The sequence below is a fragment of the Parambassis ranga genome, chromosome 20 (assembly GCF_900634625.1).
Source record: "Parambassis ranga chromosome 20, fParRan2.1, whole genome shotgun sequence".
In the NCBI taxonomy this organism is placed as follows: Eukaryota; Metazoa; Chordata; class Actinopteri; family Ambassidae; genus Parambassis; species Parambassis ranga.
The window spans coordinates 17,307,934-17,325,113 of NC_041040.1; the positions used below are offsets into that span (position 1 = coordinate 17,307,934).

General features: G+C 42.2%; 1 protein-coding gene across 2 annotated transcripts in view; it reads left to right on the forward strand.

Annotated features, from left to right (window-relative positions):
- drosha (drosha ribonuclease III) overlaps positions 1-17,180 on the forward strand; it is an 80,544-nt gene that overhangs the window by 26,710 nt on the left and 36,654 nt on the right. For both annotated transcript variants that reach the window (XM_028433329.1, XM_028433328.1), the window contains exons 18-23: positions 2,420-2,558; positions 2,683-2,743; positions 3,093-3,152; positions 5,474-5,573; positions 8,040-8,142; positions 14,479-14,549. In XM_028433329.1, coding sequence (XP_028289130.1) covers positions 2,420-2,558; positions 2,683-2,743; positions 3,093-3,152; positions 5,474-5,573; positions 8,040-8,142; positions 14,479-14,549 — 534 coding nt within the window. The remainder of the gene's footprint in view (positions 1-2,419; positions 2,559-2,682; positions 2,744-3,092; positions 3,153-5,473; positions 5,574-8,039; positions 8,143-14,478; positions 14,550-17,180) is intronic.

Sequence of the window (17,180 nt, forward strand, 5' to 3'; positions counted from 1 at the left end):
CCTCAGCCCCCGCTCTCATATTGAATGCTTTTGCTTGTGTGCCCCCATGAATATGACAATGGCTCTGTGTACCAGGGTATTTTATTTGTTTTTGTTATTCATAGTGATGCATTCTGACCCATGTGATTGAAGTGTCCATCTGTTTCAAGTAGGACTGCACTGAATACCATTTTAGAGCCTTTGCATATTTGCTTGTGTTTCTGATTGAATGTCGGTGTATTTTTTTTCTTTCTAAAGAAAAAATGTAAGAAATGTGCATCCAAAGCTGTGAACAGTGGTCACGTGCTCTACATGTGGACACCTGAACAATGGTCCATCGAAAACATTTCTATAACCTTATGAAATATCACACAATATCCACTTCCTGACCCGGCTGTAATTGCCTAGATCATTGCATAGACAGCAGTGTGCTATCTTAACTCTTTGAGTAATATTATACCTCCTTCCACCAGTGGTCCACCACCACTGGTGTCCGCAGTGGTAATGGTTTGCATACTGCACGATTAATTGGGAACTAATAGGTTGGAATTAGCAAGTTTACCGCAAAAAAAGCAACACCAAGACATTTAGTAGCATTTAGTAGCCTGGTACCTCTCGGTTCAGACAGTCCAAAACTCTTTTCTTTTGTACCAGGCTGTAAACATGCTGGACAAAATGACTTGCAAACTAGTTGCCGTCAAACATCATCTGACCCCTCATATTGTCAGAGATCTTCATCTACCTATTTAGCCAGACATGGTTACCCAGCAGCATGGCAGAGGTCAAATCTTCAGACTTGCTTATAAGCAGCAGTCTAATATTTAATGTGTCACTAATGTGGTTTTACTGCAGCTCTTTCTACAAAAACAATGACAGTTTCAGTATTCATTTCAAGTCAAATATTAATGCTGATTTACCTGTGAAGTACATTAAATAAAGCTGTACAGGGTAATTACAGTGTTACGTTCTGTCTGCCAAGCAGGCAGTTTGCCCATCAGCTTCTCTGCTGCACACCGTTGCACCAGCACCACTCCTTTCAGTCAAGTCCGCAGCTCTCCTCTGAGCGATGATGTTTATTTCCGTTTAGCCAAAGGCAGTTGAGCAGCAGCTGAGGCAGTGATCACTAAATCCAAATCACTGCAATACTTTACGCAGTCATTACGTTGACAGGAACAGTTGCACGTGTCAATCCTCTCCACAGATTCAGCTTAAAAGCCAGTGCTGTTGTTGGATGTCGTCCGTAACTGCGAGACCTGCAGTGTTTACAGAATAACTGATGTGTTTTGCTTGATACATTTCTTTCAGAGCGCCAAACTCTATGGTTCAGGCTGTGTAGTAGGCAGTCATTGACTTGTGTCTGACATCGCACAATGGGGGAGTTGAGGTTGGAAGTAGAAGTAGTTGTTGTTGTTTTTATTTATATTTTTTTATCAAACTGTCAACACGGCACTGAGAATTGCTGTATTTCTGCTTGTGTCATGTCAAATAACTATTTCCCCTCCCTCAAAATGCTGTTCCTCTTAACCACAGAGAAAAAAAACACAATTGCTGTTGAATTTGTCATTTTTGTGTTCAAGGCTACAAAGCTGAAGGCCTCTTGAGCATCTATAAATATTGAAACCTCTCTGTTAACGTTTTACATATATATCTCATTGGAGCTTGAAATTGATTTGAAGTTGGCTGAAAAGAGACAAGCATTTTGAAAAGCAAGCCCAAGGGGGAAGAGTAGTTGAAGTTTTTTTTTTTTGGAGGGGGGTGAGATTAACATTCTCCTAATGTAAGATTGATAAAGGCTTGACACATCCTACTGAGCCCTATCATTTCCTTTTTCTTCCCTCAGCAACTCTGAGATGTTGAGCTGCAGCAGTCTTTCTAGGCACAGCAGTTTTTGGCCTCTCTTCACACAAAGCTGAGTGTCGACTAATGCGTTTCCTTCAGGGGTTATTTTACCTTAAATTCCCATTTTTTGGCTGTCTTAACAGGTTTGAAAGTTAAAGTCATTAATTTTCATGCAAACAACTTTTACTACTGTGTAATACTGTGACAAAGGAGAGAAAATCTCCTCTCCTTTGAAGAGCTGCTGATCCTAGATTGTTAGACTACCGGTATTTGATTGTTTCTGGCGTCCCCATTCACAGATCTCTGATTATAATGACTTTTCACCTAAATTAACCTTTTTAAACTCTTTAATTTTTATTTTTCTTGCACATTTTTGGACATAAATTTAAGATTTCTTTTTCTTTACAACACTTTAGTTTCAGAGAATACACATTTTTTTGTAAATGTATAAATATGCTATTAAATGCTATAAATTCACAAATGTATTATTTATTTTTTTCTTAACATTTGGCTGCCAGTGCACAGGTTACATTCTTGGTTTCCCTAAAAATATTCCTGTGGTGGTAAATGAACCCTTTATTTTACTTATCCTCTCATATAGCTGGCCATGACTCATCCCAGCCACCACCTCAACTTTGGCATGAATCCGGATCATGCTCGCAACTCGCTGTCTAACTGCGGCATCCGCCAGCCCAAGTACGGAGACAGGAAGGTCCACCACATGTACATGAGGAAAAAAGGTACCATAATATTCTTTGCTTCACCATTTTCTCCTTTTCTAGTCTTTTTTTTCTCTCTCTGTCAAATGACCTCCCTGCCTGTGACAGCCTCTAACCCTTCTACCCTGGGGATTTTCTTTCCTAGGAATCAACACATTGATTAACATCATGTCTCGTCTGGGGCAGGATGACCCCTCCCCTTCCAGGTAGGCTGCCTGCAGGCACATATCTGTTCATGCTACCACTGACCACAGGAGCAATCAAAGGGACGATTCTTGTGATTAATATACCCGGCAGGCCTGCTGACAAGAAAATTAACTTTAACTGTGAAAGGAAGGGACATCTCAGGGGAAATGAAATGAGCTAATTTTAAGGGCAATGACTACTTATTATTGAACGTGAGCTGCTGTTATTCTCAGAGTGCTGATCAGGTGAGTAGCTGTGCGCGTGTGTATGTGTTTATAAGAAGTCTGTTTCTCACTACTTCTTCAACTGTCCTCACATCTCCACCTTTTCCTCCGCCCGTCTCCTCCCCTCATCCTTCCCGCCCCGTAGGATCAATCACAACGAGAGACTGGAGTTCCTGGGTGATGCCGTTGTCGAGTTCCTCACCAGGTGAGGAAGCACTCTCACATCTTTGATAGACGTGTGCACTAATTGAAGCTGACTACAACACCATCGGCCTCTCTCTTCTCTTCTTCACTTTCTCACTCCTTTTCTCCCTCATTGTCTACATCTATCCCTGTCTGTCACATCCACGCTCCTCTCCATACTTTCCACTCATTCAAGACAGTGATCTACTGGTAATTGGAACTGGGATGTAATCCACCCCCACACCCCCCCCACATCTTATTTTAACAGCCTGAAATTCTCCATGACAACTTGCAATTAGCTGTCTGGAATGCTGACTGTCTTATTGACTCCCAGGTGAGCGCGGACGTTGCTGCCCGGCACTTTCCTAAGCACACTGCTAATTATGTATGGCTATTATTAATCTCATACACTACCTAGCAAAGGTAGCTGCCCACCTACATGCCCACTGTTCCTCCTTTAAGTGGAAATTACTACAAGAAAATGCTGCAAGGTGTAGCATTCACACTCCAAGCATTGGTTGCTAAATGGAAGAGTAGGTTTTCATCTGACTTCTGCTCCCAAAATTTAATTTGTAACCTACTTCCACAACAGTGAACATTCAGGGACAGGATTAAACCTTAATAGGAACAGACACTGGGGCACACAGGACACTGCCTCAACTTCTTATGCAGCAAGAATAGTGTTACAAAGAAGGTGGTTAGCCTCTGTTTCTCCGGATATCTCTGGCCATGTTTTGCCTCCCCCCCCCCTTGTCTTCCTTCTTTGATTGTTAGCGTCTGACGAGACATGCTTGGCCTACGCTCTGGCCCTCTGAATTATTTATCAGCCTCTTGTCCAGTTAAATGGGTACAGCAGATCCAGCCAACTGCATCTCCAGTGCGCACTGCCCTTGGAGGCTATCTGTGCCTCTGCTGTCCAGCCAACAGAATGTTTCACACATTTGAATAGCCCCCAATGCAAGCAGTTAGTGTTGAACAGAGGGGAGCCACAGGATGTTCTTCTTGTTCTTTTTTTTAGCTTTTTAAGCTGCAGATGACATAAAAAAGGACTTTTGTGATTGTGCTGCTAGAAAAGTCAATATTTCATCAGGAGACTAAAGGTCAGATGAGTTTTTAAATTATTAATTGGTAATTATTAAATATAAATGCCAGAGAAGGAAAAGTATGTGTGGTCTTAGGAGTTGTTTTAACCTCCATGATTTACTGTACAGTTGTGTTGAAGGAAACTATCTGCAAAAGATGTCCCTTATTATTAAACATAGATAAAACATAGCTTACTTTGTGTGACTGACACTTTGGCTAGCATAGCAAATGTCTGCGTTCTAATTAATTTCTATTACACTAAGTGGTTTTTATTAATTCCAAGTGTTTTGTTTTCACACTAAGATCACAATACCCTGACAAATAGACCTCTTGTGAATTTGGCAAACGGAACGCCACCTGCTTTCCTCTCTTTGCATTGATTAGAAATGACTGAATTAAATGGCCTGTTTTAATTCAAATCAAATCAAATGACACGCTGCGGTTAGAGAGACACTGGACTGTAATGAAAATGGAACCTGCTCGCCCGGAACCCAGCTGTGGAACCAGTCAAGCATCCAACGGTCCATTTCTGGGTTCCAGTGCAGACCTTGAAAAAGCTGAAAATCTAGAAAATGAATTAGGTGGTCCTGAAGAATTTGGTTAAATGCAGGGAGAGGCAGCAAATATCCATCACTTCATATCTTTATGTATTATCTATACATCCATCCTCATCCATGCTCCAAACTGCTTAGTCCATCAGGTTTAGAACAGTGGGAGCAAAGATGCCCAGATCTAACGGCCTCCAGCAGCTCCCAGCAGCTCCTCCTGGAGGAGCCCCAGCTGCTCCCAGCACATGACTGCCAGTTTTGTCATTTAGTTGTGATGTAGGATCCGCCAGGCTCATAAAATCAGTATCTATCGACTCAAATATAATAAACCAACAAAGGCTTACCTTGTTGGTATATTTTCACTTTTATTTTCTTTGTGTTACATCCGCTGTTCCTCTGAAAACACCCCAGAGATGTGCGATTGCACTGGATTTTCTTCACTCCTCACCTGAACTGAACAGAGTACATTTACCCATCTTGCAGAGCGAAGTCTGAGAATGAATGAATGTATGAATGTATGAAAGAATGTATGATCTTGTCGGTCATTATCTAGATCACAAAGAACGGTATGGACGTAGACTGACTTGCGCTTCTGCTTAGAACTCAGGTCCCACTTTACCTCAGCCACCACATAAAGTGAGACCATTGTATCGTTGTAGGAGCTCACTTGGTACCTATTTTCTGAAAAACTAAAGCGTTTCTCTGTCCGCAGTGTCCACCTGTACTACCTGTTTCCCAGTTTAGAGGAGGGCGGCCTGGCCACCTACAGAACAGCCATTGTGCAGAACCAGCATTTAGCCATGCTAGCCAAGGTAAGTCCTTCCACTGCAGGTCAAAATGCTGTAGTGTCTGCACGCTGACAGCCTGTCAACCCGAGGTAGAGTTATTTCTGTCTTGCCTTTATGACTTTGCTTCTTTCTAAGCACACGCAGGGGAAAACGGTAATTTTGTCTTGCTGCCATCCTTACCCTCCCAGTTTTTTGCCCCCTCAGGTTTGTAATTGGAGTTAAAAGGTTGTTGTTTTGGAGGACTTGACTAGTTCGACTGGGGTCCCTGTGGGCCCCTAGAGGTCTTCCTGAAACACTCTCCAGTTCCTGTTATCGCAGGGCCCCCTTGCTTCCCTTCTTCTCTCTCTCTCTCTCTCTCTCTCTCGCTGGCAGCATTGTAGAGCCTAGCCGCACTTACTGGCACGTTTGTAAAGAACACAACAATAATCATCCCGTGATGTGGAGAAAGCAATTAAAAACTTCAATCTTTCATGTTGCTCCCCGCTGAATACAAAGATGCAGCCGCCCGAATCTGCATTAGTGCTGTGTAGCAGTTTGGCTTGTTTCAATTTGCCGCTCGCGGTAAAGTGAGTGTGATACAGTGTTCGACGTTGCCAAGTTGTTTACCAGGCTTCTCTAAAGCCGTCTGCTCAAGAACACTCGCAATTATCTTTCAAAAAATATCTTCAGCGAGCAACGGCACAATCCGCCACTTCACTTGGAAGGCTTAAAAGTCAGAACGGGTTCCCTCTGAGTTGGAGTATTTATGAATTGTGATTTAATTTGTGTGTGCAATCACGGGGGGTGGGATACCACCAACAGTTATCAGCCATAATTAAATAGCACCCTGACTGTTTTTCGTTGGGTATTCGTCTGTTGTGCACTGCCAGTAAAAGTCAAGTTTCTGACTTGGCGCTGAGAAATAGTTGCAGAAAGTTTGACTGACCCGTAGTCCCACACATCATGGCACTTATTTACATTAAATACAGCTTGTGCAGATGTCCTTCTTTATTCTCATACAGTTTTATTAAACATAAGAAGTTATCGTGGCTTCTTTCTTCTTATATGTGTTACCACTATTGTAAAAAAAAAATATAAAAAAGGTCCTCATCAGTATTTCTTCCAGGTCTGCACAATGAAATTTTTAATTTAATGACAGAAAAAGTTGATAAATAACACAGCTTCAGGTCATAAAATAAATGTAGAATCAGGTGCATTGTCAAATATTTTTGCACATATAAATTTTCTTCATCAATAGCAATAAATATAGCAAGAGAAAAAAAGGAACTGCAAGTTAAATAATAATGAATAATAAGGAAATAATGAATGAACAATGAAAGATATTTAAAATAAGAAAGGCAGTATTAGAAAAAAACAAAGAATTTCTAAATAAAATCAATAAAGGAGCCTTCAGATGTGAAGTTGTTGTCCCGCAGGAGGTGAGTAGATCAAAAACCTGTATCCAGTACTGATTACAGGACAATGAAGGTGGGCAGGCTCTGCGCTCTTCTGAAAATCCAGCAACATGACGGTCCGAAGTTCCATGTTGTTGCGCTCATATCAGGTCAAAAGATGCTAGAACTTTTGGTGTAGTCCCCCACCCCCTCCGATGAAGGTGATGTCACCCACATACTTGACCGTTTGGTGGTGTGCAGTAGCAGAGTGTGAGTAAAAATACCACATTGCCTGATTCCTGTCTGAACAGATGGATTTCTGAAGTCCAAATGTTGCAAGTTAATTGGGAAGTTGATCCAAGTTTAGAGGCTACAGACCAAAAAAGTGTGAAGTCGCAGTGTCCTGAAATATGTCAGATATACACTTGGATAACCCTGTGTAAATGTTGTGAGAGCTCAGGTTATAGGCAGGTATATGTCAGGGTATGGCACAGCCACCTGATACTTGGCTGTCAACTTCTTGACATATCCATCATAATTCTGTGAATACACCAATGTGTATTGAATTTATTTAGTTTGAAATGATGTCTTATTTAATCAATGAATGACCTGGATGTACAATAAAACCATAACAGCTCAGTATCTGAGGATCATAATGCATATTACCAGTGCTAATGTATGCCTTTGTACAAAGTAGCTTTTAGAGAGAATGAAGGTCACCACTGCGCTATTCCACATTGTATCTTGGGATTATCTAGGATGTGTGCGTGTGCCAGTGCAATTCAGTGTGTGCATGTATGCACATGTGTGAACATTTTCCTCCTGTGCCGGCTTAGTGCATCATGCCACAGCTGGACAACACATGAGCACATCTGTCATTGCCATGAAGTAGAACCTTTTCCAGCAAGGGCAGGCAATCTTTTTCATTTCCCCTGTGTTTTTTGGACCCTTTTTTATTTCAAACATCGGTTCGCCTTGGAGAGACTTGAAAAATGTGAAATACTAAAAAAAAAAAAAGAAAAAAGAAAAAGGAAAAAAAAAGCTATTACTTTTTCAAGTGGTTATCACTGAGGTGTCAGTGGCAGCACACTGATATGAATGTGTTTGTCTTTTACAGAAACTGGAGTTAGATCGCTTCATGCTCTATGCTCACGGGCCGGATCTGTGCCGGGAGTCGGACTTGCGACACGCCATGGCCAACTGCTTTGAGGCTCTTATCGGTGAGATTCCCTCGAGACCCGGATAGAGGCGGGGATGATGGTTGTGCAGCAGAACAAAATAAAAGAGGACTGCATTTTGACTGAACTAAATATGTAAATCTATTCCTCAAAGAATAGATTTACATACACTGAAAACAAATACAGTATTCCCGCTCTTATAAACACAACACACAAATCTGAAGGAGGGTTAATACTCAGTCTGATAAACATGGAATTTGATTTAAGTCATTTTCTTTCCAGATTATTATTATTATTGCCCCTGTTCTTTATTCTAAAATAGAAAAGCCACATGAATGACTTAATAGGTTACACATGCAGAGTTACTGGTCTTATATACAGCATATTAAAGCACACAATAACCCAACAAGTCAATCTAGGGTCACATGGACAGTGCAGTGGGTCACGTCAGAGTTAACTGGTTTGGTCTTGGTGCGTGCACTATGCAAGTATGCACATGGATGCCTCAATTATGTGTGCACATGTATAGTTACTCATGCACAGCTTTCAAACTTTGGCTCACACACTTACTATAAGGTCCCTTGCATTACTTACACTGATACAACATACATGCTTTGAATATTTGTTTTGTTTTGTTAGGCTGTGTAAATAGCTGCAGTGGATCTCCCATTAGTCCTTGCGAAACATTACACAGCTTTATTGATCTCAGGAGATGTGATTTGACCTCTGGCTGGACAGGCAATCCCCCAGAGAACTGCTCTCTTTTACCCACACCAAACACATACACAAGTTCGCTATTCATCTCACTAGCAGCTCAGTGATAGAGTTTGTGCAGTGATTAGGACCCTATGCTGGAAACCACACACACACACACACACACACACACACACACACACACACACCACACACACACACAGAAAGAGACTTGGTGGGGACCGTCTCCCTGTCTTCATCCAGCCCCATGGGCAGCGCTAAGCTAAGCTTCACTCCTGGAGAGCTGCAGTCGGCAGCTTTCCTCATCTTATCACCATCTTGATTGAACCAGTTCAGCCATCTCTGCGCTCCCCTGATGATAGATACAGAAAGTGGGTGGCTTTAAAGAGATCTTCTTCGCCTCCCTACCCGCTGCACAGCAAAAAAAAAAAAAAACAGCAGTTACATGGAAAAAATGGTGAGTGAAAGTGCTGACTGGCACCACGGCCCCCCTGTTGGCCCAGGGGCCCCCATACTTGTAACGGGTTCATTATCAGCAGAGACAAAGTCTAATCTATTCTGTCCCGTGGCTGTCACTGCATCATCGCTGCACACATCTGAGCAAGGCGGCAGGGCCGCGACACCTTCTTTTCCTCCTCGCTCTGAAATTTCAACTTAATAAAAGTGATGAATAAACAAGGTTCCTGTTATAAAGGAACCTGTGAGAAAACTTGCTGTCAGAGAGCACCCTGTGGTGATGGGTTTTGGAATGCTAACTCAAAAATATCGTCTTCCCACTCACCGCAGACACACAAGCTGAGGGGCACAACATGCACACACATTCAAAGTCACTTGCATTGAGAATGCTGTCTGAAGTTGCCTTCTCTGCTTTCATCGAGCCTTTTGTCATCTTCATTTCAGTTTTTTTTATTATTATCAAACGCCTCCTTTAAGACCTTGTTGTTGAGCAATCTATCTGTCTCTACCCTCCTTTTTTTACTCTTTATGTCCCTTTGCGTTTCTCCACCTCTGTCTGTGATCTAGAGTTTGGGTGTTATTAGGTGAAATATGTGCCAAAAAGATGATGAGTCATGCTGTCACTCCCTGTCATCTCCCCCTCCTCCTCTTCCCTTCCTCCTCCTCCTCCTTCTTCTTCACCCTCCAGCCCTCCAACTCTCTCACTTTCTCCTCACAAGACAGACTCAGATCGCTCGCATGTGCCGCAGGATGTTACTAGGGGCACACAAATGCTGTCATTTCATCCTCGCGAGCCGCTTTCTCGACTGACAGAGACGTCAAACCACCACTTTCCCAAAAGCAGCAGGCACCACATCAGCAGACACGCACTTGGAGATGTGTCGCTGCCTTGTTGTCAGAAGTTACCATCATTTTTTTCTCCTTTTGAACATACTGTGTTTTTTTCCTCCAGCATGCACATGCATAGAATTCCAATGACCTCTTTTTCCATACACTCCCCCTTTTAGAAAGCTGTGATGGAATATGACATGCTCATAATATTTCCGAGGCCCTGGCAGATAGCTTTAACGGCTTACTATGCATGTTTTCTGACCTTTGTTTTATTTGTTTCTTTGCCACAGTGACCACTGAACCTGCGCTGTGTTGAAAATGGCAGATAATCTCCTGCTTTGCATGGGCAAAGCTTTCTCTCCGCGGAGCTGAGAATGTGTCTATCTCCTAACCCTGAGGCAGGGCCATTCTCTAGCTCGAGACAGAAAGAGAAAGAAAGGGAGATTGCTGGAGAGGGGAAGAATGGAGGGAGAGCAGTGAAGGAATGGAAAGCAAAGGCATCTGCAATGCAAATAGGTGCCCTGCAACCCTGAATAATTCAAAGTGTTGAATGGAAATCTTGCTTTTCTGATCCCCTGTCATTAACTTCTGCTGGAGTGGGCCATTCTCATTTGGGCTCTTTTGGCCTGCGCACCTCCCATTCTGTACCACCTCCCCCCCCCCCCCACACCCTCCTCTCTTTCTTCGTCTTCTTCTCTACTTTTGCCCACTTTACCTCTTCGTCTTCAGAAACCACTTTCTCCCTCCGCTTATTCATAGAAAGTCGGTGCGTCTGTTGCCCTCCCGTTTCCCTCTCAGGTCCTCTCCACTGATAAGCCACGTCGCTTCCTTCCTACCGAACTGTTTGGAAAGAATTGAGCAGAAGAAGAAAAGAGGCCCCACTCTGTTTTTATGGCCCTAATTTCCTTGTACAGTTGATCTGTGGATTATACGCTGCCAGCAGCCATGGGGGATACAGATGGTGAACCTTTGTGAGGCCCCTCTCTAAGCTCTTCCTATTAAAAGAACGGAGAGAAAGGATTATCTCTCACTTGCTGAATATCAGATTCATACACAATGCAGCCGGTGTATTCATTGAGTGAGTGCTGCTCCCTTTGTTAATTGCTGCAGTAGTGATTTCCTGCTCACCCTGTCTTTTTTTTGTGTGTTTCTCCATCTCACCCCTCGCTCATTGTTGAGGAGTAAGATGTTTGATGTGACGGTGTACTTGGGCTTCCTTTGTCACAGCTGTTGTGAAAATTCTATTTTCATGTTTTTTGGTTTATTTTATTTTGTTTGCCTTTAATGTGTTGCTTTCTGTGTCCGACTGCCGGTTCAGCCCCCGTCAAGCTGAGAGGGAGCGGCTTAATATATTATTTGATGGATTAGAGCCTGAGCGTTTTTGAATAATTCATTCTTGGTTATTAATGTGACTGTCAGCCGCTGGTGTTTCATATGCCCATGACTCTGGGTTTTTATTGGTCACTGAAAGCCCACAGACATTGGAATTCTATTCCTAAACATAACACAGTACAGTCTGCACGGCTGTCTGAATTAGACTTGTGACAGATGTGGAGATTCATTCGAGGCCCCGTCTCTCTCTGGCTATGACTGATATTCTCTGCACAGCGCTGGATGAAAACTTGGTTAGAGTTTTGTACATGGTGTTCTGTCTGACCTGTATCAGACTTCAGTTCAAAGTCATTCATTCAGCAAGCCCAAGGCAAAGATTTCAGAGTGCAATTAATACATTTGAGCTATTTGTCCAAATGTAAAAATGTTCAAAGTTAGAGTTAAAAACTTTTAAATTAAGGGAATCTCTTTTCAGAACTAAATGCTGTTGAACTCCAGTCTTAAACCAGTGTTATTGTTCAAGCTGAAGGATCACAGTGTCCTTTGTGATTTTTCATGTATATTCTAAGCAGGTTTATCTCAGTGTGTAGGCCCTCTGCATTTTTCTTGCTGGCTTCTCCTGGCAGTGTCGATAACTCGGAATGTGCTGCAGCTCTCATAGACTGCAGAGTGACGGGCCTGGGCATGATGTTACTGCACGATGAGCTGCAGAAAGATGCTTGCATATAATTGGCAGTTGAGTAGGCTGGGCTTTGAGTATTCAGCTGCAACTTCGCAGGCTGACGGGAGTGGACGGAAGAACGTGGATCTCTATTTAATGATTGTGGTAAGTTGTGCGTTTGATTAGATCGCTTTGGGGCACACTTTTTGCACAGGCGGCCTCCTTGTCAGAAATGTTCTCGCCAGACTTAACTGCGTATCTCGCTTTCTTCATCCACAGGCCCTTTGATTGACACCAAAGGTGTAGCTTTGAGATTTTTAATACCTTTTCAAATCCCTTGGTTCTCCTGGTTTTCTCCCCCTTTTTCTCTCTGGCTGCTCCCTTCTCTTGGAAGAAGTTTAAAAACATCTAATAAGAAGCAAAAACTTTGAATTTCAACAACGTCATTTGGGAGGAACTTTCCAAATCTGCTGTGTCATCAGAACATGAATTAAAAAAAAAAAAAAAAAAAAAAGAAACTCCCTTCAGGGCCCCACCCACATCTCTCCCTAGTTTCAGTGTTCACACACATGAATGTATTATGACTGAGTTGAAAGGCATTCACAACTCGGGTCTTCGGAGGGAGTTTTTCCCCTCCCACAGCTGGCCTCCAGAGGAAACATCTGCTACGTAGCAGAAGTGAAGTCCGCATTATGATAAAACCACAAATCTCAGCGCGGACGCTTAGTGGAAAACATCCTGTGAAGAACCGCTCCCGTCTCCAGAGCCTCCTGTGGTCAGCCTCAGTGAGATGCTCGCTCCGTTATGCCAAGATTACAGAGATGCACATCTGCAAGGGCTTTAGTGGCTTGTTGCTTCTGAAGGCTTATAGATTTATTGGTATCCTGTTGGATTTCAAACGGTCATCAGCATCGCAGGAAATGACTTTTTGTGCCTTCCAAAACTCACCAGCTACTTTCATTATTTTACCACTCAACTACATCTTTATATCAGCAAATGCCTGCCAAATGAGTGAGAGTCTGTTACTTGCCAAAGGGGCTGCTGGGTGAGACAAAGTTGTCAGGCTTAATCAAATTTTACATACATTTGTGCAATGGCTGTAATTTCCCATTCTGCTTAGAAGTAAAGGGCATGAAAGGCAGATAGAGTGGGAGTGTGTTTGTCTTTGTGCTAGGTGCTTTGTATTTCTTTATGGTTTCAGTTATGTAGGCTGCATCCTCCTTGTTTGTGTGTGTGTGTGCTTGTAAATGGCCTGTTAGCCATCTGAAAGCAGTTTGCCTCCCCAGATGATGAATCCCTCATATGTTTTTGATGTCGTCCATGAAAGCAGTTTGCGCATTTAGACTTGCGACCGCACCGCGCCCCATTTCCACCGGCTCATTTATGCACATAATAAAAACCACTGCACGATTGTATACCCAATTTGCCAGGTGGTTATTGCTTTCTAAATTGAATGAGCCACCCTAAGTGTGATGGTTGAAAGTTTGTGTGCAGCTTAAAGGCACCATGATAGTTCTACTGATTTTAGTAAAGAGAGAAAAAAAAAACAGTAGAGTAGCAAAACAACAAAAAGCACACAAGGTGAATTGACTTGTGAAAAGGATCCGACTGCTGCAGAAGCTGCAGCCTCTCCGATACAGAGAGGTATTGGGAGTACTTGTTCTTCGCTTGCTGTGGCAGCATCTCTTCGTTTTGGGAACAATCTTCTATGAAATTTCTTCCTTTGTCCTATTCCTTTTTGTTTGTGTGCGTGTGTTGGTGTATGTTTTTTTCCCACCTTGTATTCAGCTGTTAAGTCATGTCCAAGTGTGTAGGCAGTTTACAAAAGGGACATTTTCTGTCCACGCTGTGGATGAATGGGCGTGAACACAGCACTTTTGTAGCCCTATTCATACCTGAGCATGTGACACAGCCTCATTGCGTCTTATTCCAGGTTTAAGGCTTATATGTCACCTCAGTCTGTTCCATCCACAGTGTAGCGATTCAGCCATTCCTTCTCCTCCTCCTCCTCCTCCTTCTCCTGCTGCACTCTGACAAGTGGGAGGTGGATCAGCACAGGAACCCCGAGGTCATTTCACCGTCAAAAAGCAATAAAAATGCACTCCTACTTTTAATAAAGCAATTATAACTCATTGCCGAGTTCAATTAATTTTAGGTTTTCCATTAGGAGAGAAGTCTGAAATTGCCTCAGAATTGCTAGAAATTTTTTGCAGTCATGCTTTTCACAGCAACTTTAAAATCTGCGGGTAATAAGTTACCCATTTCCTATAGTGTTGAAAGTATCCTGCACATTTCCCAACAAATGCTGTTTGCACACACTTCAGAATAAACCCTATTATATTTGTTTTGTCCTCATTCATGCTTTGTCTGTGTTTTCTTTCCAGGGGCTGTGTATTTGGAAGGAGGCTTGGAAGAAGCCCGACAGCTCTTTGGCAGACTGCTTTTCAACGGCGAGGTAAAAATGTATAACTCTAATTTGGTTTCTGCCCTTTGTTACTGTTGCAGTTTTATGTACAGGGTGTATATTTTGCAAGGGCATATGTGCCTTTTTTCTTTCAGCTACAGACACAAGATTTTTATTTTTATTTTTCATTTCGGTCTGTGGAAGACGTTAACTGTCTCTTTTATTTGCTCATGCCCACACACTGCATGTTTTACCACAAAAAAAAAAATAAAAATGAGGCCCTACCAACCCCAGAACCTGAGATCTCACAAAAAAGCCTGCCTCACCCAGCAATACTTTTGACTAGCTTCTCGTCGTGTAGTTCAGGTTCAGCTGGATGAAATCTGAGCACACTATGTTTCTTGTGGAAGATGAGCTGGAGGTATAGAACAGTCTTACACCTGCTATTGTGCGTGAGAGAGAGAGATCAGCAGGCATGAATAAATGATGAATGAATCAGTATTTGCATTTATCTTGGCGAGAAATGTAATGAATCAATTATATGACTTAACAGCAGGCTCAGTTGTAATTGACTGTTAAAGTTGTTGGTGGCACCTAGAGGTTACATGACACACACATCATATCAATTTTTTTTAATGTGTTTACTAGGCTGTCAAGTTTATCATAACACATAAACACAAATTCCATGAAAATAACCTAATTTTTCAATTAACACAGCCGATGCAAAACTATGACCCTTAAAACAACACTTATTGAGCAAAAATTAGTGTTTTACACACACACATGCCATAACAGGCCATTTAAGTATAATTTGTGCCCCGTCTCATTTTAGCAGCGACTCCTGCTATTAGTCGTCCCCCCGGTTACTCTGTGTTTGCAGAAGGAAAACAGTGCAGTTCTCTTTTGAACACACCAGCTAATCAACACAGACTGCTCACTTGAGTGGGTAACGTTGGTGTTAATTCTTCAGCTCTGATGCTGGTGTTTGCGCCGTTCATACAGATGATGATAGAAAAATATTGTGCTAAAGCAGCAGGTGTAGTTTAGGAAGAAACAGCTGAAGCTGGTGGAGAGAAGAGAGCTTGGACAGAACATGTGTTCTGCTTTTAGCCTACATTTGAGGTTGTTTTGGAGAATATTCTGGACAGTGCTTGAGATTGTTTTGGATTGTTTTGACCACATTTGCACACAGATATATATGTAGTCGTAGAAAAGATTGAAGCAAGGCATCTGAACTTGTAGAGCTTTCTTGAAGATGTTTCGCTGCCCATCCAAGCAGCTTCATCAGTTCTTACTGTGTTGGTCTGGCTGACTGTGTCGGATGTGTCGACTGGCTAACGACTATGAGAGTACCGGAGGAGGACTGGTTGACAGCCCAGTGTTCTTGCTTTGAGCATGTGACTTGGAGTGAAACTTCCTGGGAATGGATGGAAGCTGCATTGTATGTGGTAGAAAGATGATGTCTGAGTCCACCACCTCTGTTAAGGGAAGGTTTAAATTTGACTCATTGACTCACATGGCCAGCTTTACTATGAGCCACTTGTCTTGTGCGCCCAACCATTGTGTTTTAAGCACCAAAAATGTGTTTCTGTTCAGAAAGCTGAAATGTCCTTGATTCTGTCTCATCGCTCTCTGACGTGGAGTCATCAAGCTATTGAGATTTGGAGGTCTCTGTTGTACAATGAGAGATTCCCTTATAAAGATCATATAGACCGAACAGCTGAACAGACATCAATGAAAAATGACAAACTTAACTGTTAATATATCTCCTATGAAGAGCGACATAACCTCCACAATATCTTATTGAAGCACAAAGGTGTCGAGGTACATTGCAACAAGGCAGCGGTGAAAGAGAATCATGCCTGCCATGTCAATACGAAATCAAATCTCCATGATACTCTTGCTGAGGATGGTGGAGGGCACTTAAGTGGCCTAAGTGCAGTAAGCAGTGTTAAATTTTGTGTTTTATATTGTGATCTGTAAAGTCATTTTATTTCTAATATATGACCAGAAATGCGACTACACATCACAATCTGTGAGACACACTGCAACAGCTGTGGCAGCGTGGCCTATACTCCCACATACATTTACACATTGTGCGCACAAGTGTACACAACACCAGTGTAAATAGTGCGTGGGTGCAATGAAGTCTTTTTTATTATACCTTTATTATTTTAGTGTCGTGATAATATTTGCTGGTGAAGTAACATGGCAAACACGCCAACCATCATAACCACATAGGTAGTATTTTGTGAGTGATAACATTAGCAAGTGAGCAAGATGAAAGGAGTTTAGATGAATTTGATGTCGTTATCAATTCTATACAACATTTTGCTATAGTAGCTTATAGCTAGCAAGCTAATTTTGGCTACTTTTGCACATAGAAAGTCGGTTCTCATAATGTGTAATATTAAAATGTAACTATATCACAGAATCTAAGCTTTACAGGCAAGTGTGACATTCAGACTTAGAGATGCAGACAAGATGCATCAGTACTCAGTAAGGCTGGCCAAATGGGGATATATGATCTATATTATTTGTTCTATTTAAAAGTGACTCTTTTGGATCTCCTGGAATCAAGCATGAGCTTAGCAAGAAAATAAAGTGGTCAATACAGAAGATAAATCATAAGCAGCATTATACACATCAAAGAAGATGTTCTGCGAAACAAGTGCATGACCT